This window comes from Malania oleifera, chromosome 2 (genome assembly GCF_029873635.1).
Source record: "Malania oleifera isolate guangnan ecotype guangnan chromosome 2, ASM2987363v1, whole genome shotgun sequence".
NCBI lineage: Eukaryota > Viridiplantae > Streptophyta > Magnoliopsida > Santalales > Ximeniaceae > Malania > Malania oleifera.
In genome coordinates, this window is record NC_080418.1 from 11,902,316 (window position 1) to 11,917,654 (window position 15,339).

The window sequence follows — 15,339 nt, forward strand, 5'->3', positions numbered from 1 at the left end:
CAGTAGCCTGCCAGTCGTCTGTCACCTCCCTAGCAATCGTCTGTCCTGACCAAACTCAGCTTCTTCCCCTTTTTAGTTAACTTCTCTTATATGTAACATGCCTAACTCTCATCGAATAAATATAAATTGATCCTCAGCTAATGGTTTGGTAAATATATCAGCTAATTGAGCATGCGTATTTACAAATTCAAGAACTATTTCTTTCTTGTCAACATTATCTCTTAAAAAGTGGTGACATATATCAATATGTTTAGTTCTTGAATGTGATACCAGATTCTTTGAAATATTTATTGCACTTGTATTATCGCATTTTATAGGGATTGTTTCATATTGAATTTTGAAGTCCTTTAATTGTTGTTTCATGTATAAAATTTGAGCACAACAGCTCCTAGCTACTATGTATTCTACTTCAGCTGTAGATAATGCTACGAAATTTTGTTTCTTTGACAACCATGAAACTAATGAGTGTCCTAAAAAGTGGCAAGTTCCACTAGTGCTTTTTCTATCTATTTTGCATCCAGCATAATCTGCATCTGAATAACTCATCATTTCGAAATTAGTTCCTTTTGGATACCATAACCCCAAATCAAGTGTGCCTAGCAAATATCTAAGAATTCGCTTTACTGCTGTTTGATGTGATTCCTTAGGAGCCGATTGGAACCTAGCACACATACACACACTGAACATTATATCTGGTCTACTTGCTGTTAAGTAAAGTAAACTTCCTATCATACCTCGATAATGTTTGGTATCAACTTGTTTCCCTTTTTCATCCTTATCTAGACTAGTTGAAGTGCTCATAGGAGTTCCAATAGGTTTACTTTCTTCCATATCAAACTTCTTTAGCATGTCTTTAATATACTTAGTTTGATTTATGAAAGTTTTGTTTTTAACTTGTTTGATTTGCAAACTTAGAAAGTAATTTAATTCTCCCATCATGCTCATTTCAAACTCTCTCTACATAGTTTTAGAAAATTCATTACACAAGTCTTCATGAGTAGCTCCAAATATAATATCATCAACATAAATTTGAACTATAAGCATATTATTATCTTTGTTTTTTATAAATAAGGTGGTCTATCTTTCCTCTTGAAAAATTATTTTGGAGTAGAAATTTTCTTAGCCTATCATACCAAGCTCTTGGAGCTTATTTTAATCCATATAGGGCCTTAGTTAACTTAAATGCATGATTTGGATTTTTAAAGTCTTCAAAACCTAGATGTTGTTTAACATAGACTTCTTCATTAATATATCCATTTAGAAATGCACTTTTTACATCCATTTGGTATAATTTGAAGTCTCTATAAGTTGCATAGGCCAGAAGCATCCTTATAGCTTCCATTCTTGCTACAGGGGTTTCTTCATAATCAATGCCTTCTTCTTGATTGTAGCCTTGTGCTACAAGCCTAGCTTTATTTCTTACAACTACTCCAATTTCATCCTTTTTATTTCTGAACACTCATTTAGTTCCTATGATTGACTTGTCATTGGGTTTCGGTATAAGTTTCCAAACTTGGCTTCTTTCAAACTGATTTAGTTGCTCCTGCATAGCTATGATCCAAGATTCATCTTTTAAGGCTTCTTCAATATTTTTGGGTTCATCTAGAGATAAAAAGGCATAATGATTGCAAATATTTTTTAATGAGACTCTAGTAGTTATTCCTTTTGAAGTTTCACCAAGAATTTGTTCTTTTGGGTGATTTTTATCATATCTCCATTCTTTAGGAAGCTTTTAATTTTCTGTAAGGTTTTCTTTTGAAGCATCATGGTTGATTTCTTCTTTTATTTCAAGATTTTCTTCTTTTGTGGAGCATCTTCTTTTTCACCATTCTCATTTTTATTGTTATGATTGTTTGATTCATCAAATGTTATGTGCATTGATTCCATAATAGTAAAGGTTCTTTTATTATAAACCCTATAAGCTTTACTATTTATAGAGTACCCTAGGAAGATACCTTCATCAGACTTTGCATCAAATTTTCCTAAATTATCTTTAGTATTAGGAATAAAACATTTGCATCTGAATACATGAAAGTAGGAAATATTAGGTTTTCTTCCTTTCCAAAGTTCATAAGGTGTTTTGTCCATTTTTGATCTTATTGATACCCTATTTATAATGTAGCATGCTGTATTTATAGCTTTTGCCCAAAAGTATTTAGGTAGATTGTTTTCATTTAACATTGTTCTTGCCATTTCTTGTAAAGTTCGATTTTTTCTTTCTACAACTCCATTTTGTTGTGGAGTCCTAGGTATGGAAAAATGATGGTTTATTCCATATTCATTACAGTATTTTTCAACATTTTTGTTTCTAAATTCCCTACCTTGATCACTCCTAAAGCTTGTTATGTTATAGCCCTTTTCATTTTGTAATTTCTTACATAAAGTAATAAGCATGTCATAGACTTCATCTTTGTTTGCTAGAAATAATACCCAAGTGAATCTTGAATAATCATCCACTATTACAAAAGCATATTGTTTTCCTCCTAGACTTGAGATTCTAGTTGGACCAAATAAGTCAAGATGGAACAATTCTAGGGGTCTTTTTGTAGAAATGTATTTTTTTCTTTTTGAAACTTGTTTTAACTTGCTTTCCCTTTTGACATGCATCACATATCTTGTCTTTATGAATTTTGTATTAGGTAGTCCTTTGACAAGATTTTTCTTTGATAAATTGGATAATAGGTCCATGCTAGCATGTCCTAGTTTCCTATGCCATAGCCAACTTATTTCATTCATTGCTGCCAAACAAGTTACATTCTGATTTACTAAGTTCTCAAAATTTATACAGTACACATTGTTTAACCTATGAGCTATAAATAAAGTTTCATTGTTCTTAGGATTTTGAATAACACATTTTTCTTTCTTAAAGATTATTTCGAATCCTTTATCATTTAGTTGACTAATACTTAAAAGGTTATGTTTTAATCCTTCTACTAATAGCACATTATCTATAGTGAGTGAAGATTCTTTACCAATTTTACCGATGCCAATGATTTTACCTTTAGCATTATCACCGAAGGTGATGTATCCTCCATCCTTTCATTTTAATGTAGTGAACTTGGTCTTGTCACCTGTCATGTGCCTTGAGCACCCACTGTCCAAGTACCATTTATCCATTGACGGTGTTGTCCTAAAGCATACCAACAATGGAGGATTTTTTGTGTTAGTCTTTGGAACCCAAATTCTTTTAATTTTCTTTGTTTTGTTATTAGTTCCATTATTGAATTTCCATTCTCCTTGCACTTTAACATACTTCCTCTTTAGTGGGCAATTAAACATTACATGACCTTTAGTCTTAAACATATAGCAAGTGGTGTGTTCATGTTTGTTGTTTGATGAAGTACTAGCGTAATATTTAGCTTCCTTAACAAAGTATCCCATGTATAGCTTTTTGTTCTTTTTATTTGTTTTACCATTGTAGCCTATACCTTCTTTGTTCCTATGAAGCCTTTGCTGTCCAATCATCTTTTCAAAGTTTTCTTTTCCTTTGGTAAAGTTATAGACAATTTTTTCTTTATCCTCTACTGCCTTCTTGAGTTCATTTACTTCTAAATCCCTTTTATTCAAACTATCATTATGAGTTTTTCCTAATTCTTGAGTTGTTATATTTATTTTTCCTTCCAACTTCTTAATACAAGAATTTTTTTCTTCTTCAATAGCTTTGAATGATTCAAGTTGCGTCACTAGATATTTATTTGGATCTTTAAAAGTTATATTTCTTTAGAAATTTTTATGCATCTCTTATGAAAAGAAAACAACTCAGTTTGCAATTCCTTATAGGAAGGCATGTTGTCACATGACTCATCATATGACTCATTTTGAGATTCTATAGAGGAATAGTAGGAGTTTACCTCTTCATCATTCGCCATGAAACATATGTTTGCCATCTCTTGTCCGCTTGATTCATTTTCTATCTCGTTGGAGCTTGAATCATCCCACGTAACTTTCATAGCTTCCTTCTTTTTCTTCTTGTCTTTCTTGAACAACGGACAATCTGGTTTGATATGCCTGGTTTCTTGCAGTAATAACATATTGGAGGTTCATTCTTACTTTTATTTTCCTTCCTACTTGTATCGCCTTTTTTAGGTTTCTTTTTATTGAACTTCCTAGGGAATCTTTTATTTCTTCTATAAAATTTGCCTAGTCTCTTAGTGATGAATGTCAACTCATCTTGATCTAAGTCACTTGTCTCACTTTCTTCTTTACTAGAGCTGTAGCTAGAGGCTTTTAGTGCAATGGAACTTTTATGCTTTGATATAGGATTCCTTTCTTTTAAAGCCATTTCATAGGTAAGAAGTGAACCTATGAGTTCATCTAAAGAGGTAGTCTTAAGGTTTCTACCTTCAGTGATAGCTGTAGCTTTTGGTTCCCATATTGAGGGAAGGCCTCTTAGGATTTTTCTAATCATTGCGTAGGTAGTACAAGTTTTCCCTAAGGCACTTAAGGAATTTATTATGTGGGTAAATCTGGTGTACATACTTGATATTGTTTCATCAAAATTCATCTTGAATGCTTCATATTCGCTTGTTAACATGTCTATTCTATTTTCTCTAACATCAATAGTTCCTTCATATGTCACTTCTAATTTGTCCCATATTTCTTTAGCCGTCGTGCATGACATGACCCTATTAAATTCATTAGCATCTAAGGCACAGTATAAAGCATTTATAGCACTTGAATTGATTTGAAGCATTTTATAATCTGAATCGATCATGTCCCTTTTCTCTTTTGGAATCTGTTTTCCATCAACTGTTTTGGTGGGAATAAGGTCTCCATCCATAACTACTTCCCATGATGTCCAATCCATATGTTAGAGATAGATTTGCATTCCCTTTTTCCAAAACGTATAATTACGTCCACAAAAGATTGGTTGACGAGTTGAAGATTGGCCTTCACTGAAGGGTGCTGCTCCTATATTTGCCATTCAATCTTTTTTATATTTTCTTGTTAGGAATTACTACAACTAGGCTCTAATGCCAATTGAAATTAGGAATAGCTTCCCAAGAGGGGGGATGAATTGGTTTTAAAGGAAAAAATTCTTTTAGAATTAGTTCTTTTAAGTTGTAAATCTGGGAAACAATCGCAATTAATCACAACAAGATCAAACTCTCAATCTAAGTAAAAATATATATATGAAAATTTGCTGCACTCAATTTAAGCCTTGTATCACAATTATTTTTCTTCCCAATGTTTAGTTTTTAAATAAACTTTCAGATTAATAGGTCAACCATAATCAACCAACGTAGTCCCTTTCGGTTTCCGCAATCAATGCTCATTTATCCAAAACGAATTACCTTCCGGTCTATTTAACTACCAAACATTCAGAATTGAAATTTAAAAACAACCACGCAGATTATATCCTTGAAAATTAAAGAGTAGAGTAGAGAAAGAAGAACACAAGGATTTTTAAGAGGTTCGACTTCAACACAGCCTACGTCCTCGCCCTTGGCCAAACCGCCAAAGGATTCACTATTACTGTTCCTTTATCAGCCGGAACAAAGCAATTACAAGCACTCCTTGGATAAGGCTAAAGCTTGTCTTCTCCAAACAATCTCCCCTTGTTTGGTCCAACGATTCAATACTCAAATCGTCAAAAAGCCCTGTTGCAATGATAGAAAAACAACATGTACAAAAACTTGCTCCTCAAAGAGCTGATTAGCACAAGTTTGAAACACTAATGCACTTTAGTAAAATCAAAATATGAATTTTCAGGATGAAGCTCTTAGAAATTTATCATCGTGGATATCTTTCAATGAAAGAATCAGCAATTCAATGATCAAATACAGTGGGGTTCAGCAAAAACTTCTTAATTTCGAGCAAGAATGAGAGCAATATGAGGCACTTTCAGAATTTCAGAGTAAAAGAGAGTATGACAGCAGATTGTGAGCTCTTAAAAATCTTGGTGTATAATTCAATGAGTGTTGGGGGTATTTATAGATGTATAAAACCTCTTTCCTTGTTCCCCAAAGGATACTCAGACTTGTTTCCATAAAATAAACTCATTTAAGTTTCCAAATTTTTTTGGAAAATAGAAAATTTCCACGAGGCAGACGACTGTGAAGTCCTGACAGTCGTCTGTCCATTAATTACAATGGTAGGATTTATAGGCAGAAAGGCAGCAGTCGTGTGTTCCTTGAGTGGCAGTCATCTATCATCAAAATATAAGGTAACAGTCGTCTATCCATATGATGACAGTCGTTTGTCCATGAAAAATTTTGAACCTTTTAGTAACATATATGGTGGATAGTTGTCTGGTGAAACCTTCACAGACTTCTCACCTTTCACTAACAGTGGTCTGTGAGAGCCTTGACAGTTGTCTGTCAAGCTTCTGTTTTTTAACTTTAAGTCTTTAATTTAGTCAGTCGCCTACCTATAACCACACAGTCGTCTGTCAACTGAACAGATTTCTTCCTTAGTCACTTTTTGATTTTCTCTCATTTTTACTTGGAAAATAAATTTATTTTAACTTTGAAAACATATTCCAAGTTATTTTCTTATGGTCTCTAAGTCTCTTTGTTTAATGAGCTTCAAGAAAACTTCATACTTGAATAAACTTAAAATACTTACAGAGACTTGTCCTAATTTTTCAAAAATTCTTCTTTGTTCTGAACTTTCTTTGTTGCTAATCTCTGATCTCACAGAATATTCTGAACTTTGAGTTCTTATGTTAATCTTATTTAATCATCATGCTCTTATGGTCTTCAAACTTTGTTCTATGCTATCAGTTATTGATTCATGCTATATGAGTACCTTCAATCTGAATTCCTGAGAAAACACAACACTCAACTAAAGCATGTTAGATCCTACTTGTTTGTTAGCATCAAAATGGAGTATCAAACCTAGTAAGGCCAACACTTACCCTCTTAGCAAGGTAGTACCACACTATCTCAACGGCGGCCTTGATCTGTAAGTCTTTCTAGGTTTCCTGAAAATGATTTAAGTTTGGGGGTGAGACACTTCTCAGTAAAGGAAAATATACTAAATAGAGTTATGTGGCACCATGAACATTTATTACTATAATACATATACAGTACATTTCATATTCTGGAAAATCATAACTTTCATAATTTCTAATAATTTATATTGATCATGAAATACTGAAGATTTACCCAAGATGTATAACTAGCTGGTATCATGTATTACCCCCCACGACGGGTTGTGCAGCCTGAATGCGAGACCTAGCAATGGTTGACCGACCACTGCTGAGTCAAAAATGTCTATAAGTACAATGGGCCCACCACACCCTGGTCCAGACTGCCAAGTGGACGTCTACAACTCTACACTGAAAGCCACATCGACTATCCATCTCTCACCCCCTTATGGGGTGGTTAGCACAAGTCTAAACATAGATATTTGATCTGTATAGAAACGGTACCGTACTCCTGTAACTAAATTGAACTATCATCTAGGTTCTGATAACATATAATACATGACAATATACAGTTTAACATAAATAGATTGATTGCATTTTCTGTAATAACATAATACATACGGCTTTGCGCCGATTACTTTCATATTTTGTGGCCTTGCGCCAAAATCATACATATACATACGTCCTTGGATCGAAATCATACATCATACATGGCCTTGCGCCAGCTATCAATCATGGCCTTGCGCTGAACATTTCATGCATATCATTCTGAATAAATAATTCATTTATCGTGTATTTTGAAACTATAATGTACTGCAATATTTCAAAATTTCTGAAAACATATTTTATTCATAAAATTACCATATCATATTACTTCCCACATAAGATAATACTCATGCCTCACATTGTTGTATAAAACCATACATTATATTCCAAAATCATAATTTCTAGAATTTCATACATATATATACATTTCAACATACTAGAAGTATTTTCTCAAAGATGTATTTTCTCCATAATATACAAATATAATATATGCTTTCCTGAAAATTAATTTGTTGATAAATAATAATAATTTGCATGAAAAATAATTACTTTAGTTTATTCACTTACCTGATACTGAAAAAAACCCCCTAAATGCACTGGTCTTGCACTGCAGGATTCCCCGTTCAACACCCTGAAAACGACAACTCCCAAAACTAAACTTTAGTATTTCAATGTGAATAATCTTTCCTATAACTACAGAAAGACCAAATTTTACATAAAAAGTCTTACCTCAACCCAGGGATGAATTCCAACTCTGCCCCACCAACGATCCGCTCCGGCAGATTTGGAAAGAACTTCCCCAAGAGCGTCGTGGAGGCCTTAGATCGTCGATTCGGAGAATGTCAGAGCAAAAATCAAAGAGAGAAGAGTGAGAAACCGTAGAGGAGAGAGAGAGAGAGAGAGAGAGAGAGAGAGAGAGAGAGAGAGGTAATTTTGCTGATTTTCTGCGTTTAAATCTGAGGTTTGGGTTATTTATACTATGGGATCCGTCGACAAGCCACATCACCTCGTCAACGAGGTCAAGAGGAAATTCGTCGATGAGCTCTCCCCTTCGTCGAAAAAATTCAGAGTCACCCAAAACATCCTCTTGGTATCTTCTTGTCGACGAAATGCATCTTCGTCGACGAGCTCATAGTGCCACGTTGTCGACAAACGCTTCGCGTTCGTCGACGAAGCATGCTGCCTCCTTCTATTTTTGTTTCCCATTTCCTTTTCTCTTATTATTTAAATACCATTATTCTTCGGGTAATTACACACTCTCTCTCTCCTTTCCAAACCCACGAAACCTCTCTCACTTCTCATCTACAATTCCTGCTTCGTTAAGCCTCATTTCAATGATCAAGAACCACTGCAAGTTTCTTTGGAAGATTCTCTACAACATAGGTAGAGCGAAATTTCAATTTGGGGTTTTGGGACACCATCCCAATACGGAGGTAAGTGTGTTATCTAAGTATTTATGGGTTGTTTATCTTAATTATGGAATGAATAGACTTAGAAATGTGAATATAAGTATAGTTTTGGAGTTAAACTGAGGAATTGGGAATTTGTGAAATGCAGAGTTTGGTGAGAGTACCGCAGACAAGCTAAGAATTTTAGCTGGTATTTTCTCAGGAACCCAAGTAGAATAATAAATAATTTGTAGTTTAGAAAATTGTGAATATGCATATTTCGTTGTTTTGGATATTCAGTTGATTCACGGGAATATATTCATACGTGTGTAAATTTAGGGTTTGGAATTACGAACGTCGTAGGCGTGAGATAGAGAAACAGTAATCAAAGCTGAAAAGTAAGATGTAGTCCCAATAGGGGGGTGAATTGGATTATAAAAAATTCTTTTAATTCATTTTAAGAATCCTTAACCTTCTTTTATTTCTTTGAGCTAATTCTTGACTTGTTTGTTTAATTCTTTAATCACTCAAGAACTTAGTTCTTTCAATTCAATCAATCAACACAACTATGTAAATAACCAAGCAACCAAACCAATCATTCAAGTAACCAAGCCAGTCATCCATAATTTGAAAACAAACAACCAAATGATTTGCCAAGCACAAGTTACCTACAGCACTTAAAATAGTTTGTTTGTTTATATAAGCCCTATATATATAAAATTTGTACTTGCTGATATAAAGCCCTGTATTGATTGTTTTGCTTCTTCAATATGATGTGCACTACAACATCCAATAAACACAATATCTATACTCTTCTCAATATTCAAAACTCAACTAAACTCTTAGTTAATTTATCCTTGAGCTGTTAACCAAGTAACGTACTCCCATATGGTTTCTGCAAGGTATGGTATAACCAACGTATTCCCTTTCGGTTTCCGCAACCCAAATCAAAAATAAACTTTAAGTTAATTTGATTCCCAAATATATGTTAGTATATATGATTTTCAATTTAAACCATCCACGCAATTTAAATATGTACTGAAAATAAAGAGTAGGGAAAGAAAGAGTGAGATGGAGATTTTTACGAGGTTCGGCTTATACCTAGCCTACGTCATCGCTTTTGGAAAACCACTAAAGGATTCACTAAACATGTTCCTTTAACGGGAAGAACAAACCTTTACAACACTCCTTGGTTAAGACTAGAGCCCGCCTTCTCCAAATGATGTATCCTCGTTCGGTCACTCCTTACATAGGCTAAAGCCCGCCTCTCTAAGCAATATCCCCATACTTAACCAACGAACAAAACAATCCTTGGATCGTCAATCTACAAGATAAAGATCAAATAGATATGTACAAAGACTTTGCTCCTCAAAGAGCTGATTAGTACAACAATTCAGAACAATAATATACTTCAAAGTAAATAATAATATGGAAATTAACTTGAAGCTCAAGCAAGTATATCACCGATTAATTCTTTCAATGATTGAAAGATTTAAAATTTGTAGCACAATTCTGGTGGAGGAAGATCAACAAAAACTCAGTTGAATTCGTGCAACATGAAAGCAAGAGAGAGCCTTGAGAATTTAGGAGCAATTAAGAGAGATTTTGAATATTTGCTGAATTTGAATTCTTGGTGTATTGATTAAATGATATTTGAGGTTTATTTATAGACTTTAAAAGGTATGTAACTTGGTCCCCAAGTGACCTGGAGTATTCCCCAAGTTTTCACAAAGTTTGAGCCCCAAGCAAACCATTTAAAAAATGTTTCCATTGAGGTTTTTTTAAATATTTGGTCATGGCAGTCGCCTGCCACAATCTGGCAGTAGCCTGCCACGTTATTTTTAAAGGAACAGTAGTGGTAGTAGGGTGGCAGTCGTCTGTCAGGACACAGTCAGTCGCTTGGCTTGACCACCCAAGCGCCTGTCCTAGTTCATGTAGTCTACTGGTTGTTGTCAACTTCGAGTACCTTTTTTTTTTTTTTCTCTGTCATAACCTTTTCTGTGTAACTCCAAATTTGATGATCTTTGTGTCAAATGAAAGCTAAGAAAAAATCCTAAAATTTCATGTTGAACACTTTTTAAAATAAAAAGTTTTTGATAGAGAAAAATACACCTCAATGCAGATGTAGAAAAATTAACAGCATTTGGAAAAACCTCTTTTTTGGTTCTTTTCATTCCAAAAATGATTCTAATCTTTTTGAAATAATTTTTGACTTTATAAAAATATTTTCCAAGTATGCTGAAAGGTATCTAGGTTCAATAAATTAACCTAAGAGTTTCATGTATCCATATTGAAATTATTTGAAGTACTTATATGAAATTTCCTATAAACTCTTTCAAATTTTCAATTCTTGAATTCATTGAGGTATTTATGCTTGCTTCATATTTTTTTGAGCTTTCATCAAGTTTTCTTTAATCTTCATGCTCTCATGATCTTCAAGCTTTATCATTAAATCCATTTTTGAATCCATGATTCAAGCTTGATATAATCATCCTTATTTGAAGTACAAGTTTTCATGAATTCTTTAACTTTTCATTCATCATTGAGTCCTAAAAATACATCACTTAAACAAAGCATGTTAAGTTCTACTTGTTTGTTAGCATCAAAACAAGATGTTAAGCCTTGTAAGACCAACAAAAGCATAGATAGTTAGGTAAGGGGAAATATGTTATGCCGGATAATTTAGAGATTTTATTATTATAACATAGTACTTGAATATGAGTTACAAAGTATGGTTTTACACTAAATAAGCATGGAAACTATATAGTATTACAATACATATTTATAGAGTTTTATTTAATTATGTGGCATGAGGAAAATACTGGAATATTTACAAAATTTTATATAGATTTACAGACTTATGATTATATAGTTTTTGCAGAGTAATGAAATACAACTTATACAGTTTTATATACAAAGCTACAACTATATAGAGGCTTACAAAATTACAGTTTATATGGTTATATAGAAATATGTTTATACAATATTTTTTAGAACCATGTTTATACAGTATTTTATAGAGAACCATGTTTATACAACATTATACAAAACCATGTGATACAATATTTTATAGAAACATGTTTATACAAAGTTTTACAATACCATGATTATACAAAATATTTTATAGAACTATAATATACAGAACATAGAACCATGACATACAAAAATACAGATTATATAGAAATACAGATTATACAGAATTACAGAGATTTACAGCGTCATGGTTAATACAGAGAATAACAGAATCATGGTTAATATAGATAATACAGAATCATGGTAAAATAAGATAGATATTATATAGAAATAGTATTATATAGTATCAAACCTTGATGGAACAAAGCAGTTTACAGAGCATGGTACCATAGCTATACAGTATAGACAGTACAACCATACATCTCAGATAGAGTATGGTACAACCAATTGTGCCACAGATAGGGTAGAGGACTCCCTGACGTCCGGGCCAGGTGGAGTGGGGCCTTTCAAGCTTGAGGCATATATAGATGCATACAATTAGGCTGACATTAGAGGACCAACCAGTGTTTAGGCCTGCCTACGAGCCACACAACCTAGTCATGAGGGGTTAAATCATGACATACAGCCATCTAGGGGTTGTTTTCAGAGTTATGTATGTATTATAGCATTCACAGAAAACAGAGATTACTTATTATAGATAGAACTACGATTGAATAGATAACTAAGAAAATAAAGTACTTTAAATGACATAGATGTAGACTGTTATACTTATACTTTTTGCATGATATCCTATTTATAGTTTTAATTAAAGGTTATAATTTATGTACAAACTCATATGCCACACATTGGTTATAACCTATTTTCTCCTTACTGAGAGGTGTCTCACCCCACCAGTATAAATATTTCAGGTAATCTAGAGAAGCGGGCTGGGTCGGCTTAGAGGTAAAGGAGCCCACAATATTTTGGGATTTTTGGAAATGATATATATGCGCATGGGTATATACAGGTGGGTCCGTAAAACTATGGTATTATGTATTTTGGGTTATGTATTGGATGTTATGTTTTTCTACTACATAGGTAGAACATAGGAATTGCACAAGTTACCACGGCGCCTACTCTGGGTCGTGAAGATGATAGATGTTTATTTACAGGGTATCAAAGATTATGTTTTATAGCATGAAAAATAATAAATTAAAAAAATGGATAGAAATTTTGGGTTGTTACACATACATTTTGCTTCAAATCTTCATTCTTAAAGCACAATGATGGAACATGATGCATAGTAACTTTGAAACAATTTCATAGTTTAATAGTTATGCAATATGAAAATGCCCTAGGGTTCCTTTATAACCCAACAAGAGAGAGCTTGTAAAATTTGGCCTTTCCATCCCAATAGCATCCAATGGCCATCTTTCTCAATCAGAAAATCCTTGTGGTAGTTAGATACTACCTTTTCTTTTAATGTCTTCATGAGTTCCCTATTTAGCGGAAGCGGCCTAAACCCAACCTTCATATTTTGAGCATGCCAATGCTTGTATGTTTCAGGCCTTACAACTCTTTCTAAACCATCACATGCTATAATATTCAAAACTTCGCGCCTAAAAAACTCTTGCTCAAACATCATCCTTCCTAGATTTTCATGGGTAAAGATAGTATCCATCATATCAAACAATGTCGAGTAGTGGTAGAATGCTTTCTGAAATCGAGGGAAAAAGAAGGGGTCATTGAAAAACCCATTATTAATAGCATGGATGAATATATTAGGATTCATCTTCTTGATTAAGTTTAGAACAATGTTCCTTTGACTCTTTGGTGCTATTGTGTCATCAGGTAGATGATTCTCAAATTCGTATAGGCAATTTACAGCAATGACCTCGTCTTTGTCAATATTAAGGTCTTCAATTTGAATAGTATCCCATTTCTTATTGATAGCATTGTACTCAAATGGAATATCAAAGCGCTCAAAATACTTTGCCATACCACGTCCCATCTCCCCAACTTTTTGTGCTCTCCAAAATCTAGCTAGAGGGATCTCAAGTCCTGTAATGCAAAGTTTGGGAGGCCCACCAACTCTCGCTAAGAGATCAAGCACAATGATGGGCCATTGGAATCCAAGTTGTATACCAAAATCTATAATGTGAATCTTTGTTGCTCCGTTAGTTACACCCAAAATGTTATGGTTCGCAAAATATAAACTAATCCTTCTGAATGGGTAGGCCGAAGCAAATGCCTGATAAGATTTCAACATAGCGTCGGGCGACGGTCTCTTAGAGTACCAGGTACGATAAATTTGATTCCCAACTCCTGCCAATCGTGCCTCAATACCATCGGCAAAATGATGGCTAATCCTTTGAGTTCCATCCCCAAAAGGAGAAGAGTACTGCCTAATCTCCTTCAACATTTCATGTGCAGCCTTCCAATTAGTATCAATTATGGCCTGGGCACAAAGAAAAAGAAGAACCTTCAATTCCACCACTTTTGTACTTCTCCTTTTCCTCGCAAACACCCCAACCTTAAATCCACATGGTTGCTTATTCTGAAGCAACAACTTGTATTGTCCAGTCTGCTGAACTTCATGAGCAGCAGTACACGCCTGCTGCTCCTTATCATCCTCAGGAAAGAGAAAAACCTTTTCGAGCATCTCCGACAACTCCTCCTCTTCTGCACGAACCGCCAGCTGCTTGTTACTCCTCCCTCCTTCTGCATCTGTTTCCTCCTTGTCATGATTATTCTTCCCCGTTCCATCGTCGGGCTCCTTGGATCCTGGTGGTAGAGCAGAGTAATAGTTGCCCAAATCAATAACTAGAAGGAGTTTACTAGCTTCCTTAACCCCTCTCCTAAAAAACATTATGGACTCATCATCTCTCAATGACTCGTGATCATTCTTCGCCTCCGGCTCATCAGCGTCGCCGCCCTTGCACTTTGGAAGCCACGTGCACTTAGACTTCTCCAAATCAATGTTTTGAAGGAACTTACTAGCTTCCTGTACCCCTCTTTGAAACAGAAATACAGACTCGTTGTGGTTAATAAAAGGATTTGAAGAAGTAGGTGTTGAACTTACATGAGGGTCCATAGGCGCAGTGGCAGAACTCCCACTGATGGGCATTTTTGAGGTGGATGCCGAAGTGGAATGAAGAACAGAGTTGCTAGTACAAACACTGCAGAAAGGCGTGGGCTATTCGGGTGAAGGAGAATACCGCTTATCCAGAACTTCGTAAAACGATTCCTTGGCGACTCGAAGAGCCAATGGGTCGTTGAATATTTCCACCATGTCCTCCTCCATGAGCAACTCTGCCATTTCATTGTAAATAGTATCAGGAAAATGTCGCCGATTGTCAAAGTCTCCTTCAGGTGGGTTCACCATGGAAGGCGGGGCCAAGCAATCAGCTGGCTCCTGCTGATCAGGTGGAAGAGAAGGAAAATCCATGAACTAATTTAGATCAAAGGAGTTTAGTTTTCTTTGAATTGGAATAAGTTTCAGAAACCCCACCATAGTAAACTGTATAAGACGGGCTTCAAAACTGATATGTAAGAAGAACCGGCATAGATGGGGGGGAAAGT

At 34.6% G+C, this 15,339-nt stretch overlaps 1 protein-coding gene across 1 annotated transcript; it reads right to left on the bottom strand.

Annotated features, from left to right (window-relative positions):
* Positions 1-13,111: 13,111 nt before the first annotated feature.
* LOC131148045 (scarecrow-like protein 14) lies at positions 13,112-14,884 on the bottom strand. The gene has a single exon (XM_058097785.1). It carries the CDS (start codon positions 14,882-14,884, stop codon positions 13,112-13,114), a length of 1,773 nt encoding a protein of 590 aa, XP_057953768.1.
* Between the last annotated feature and the right edge of the window lie 455 nt (positions 14,885-15,339).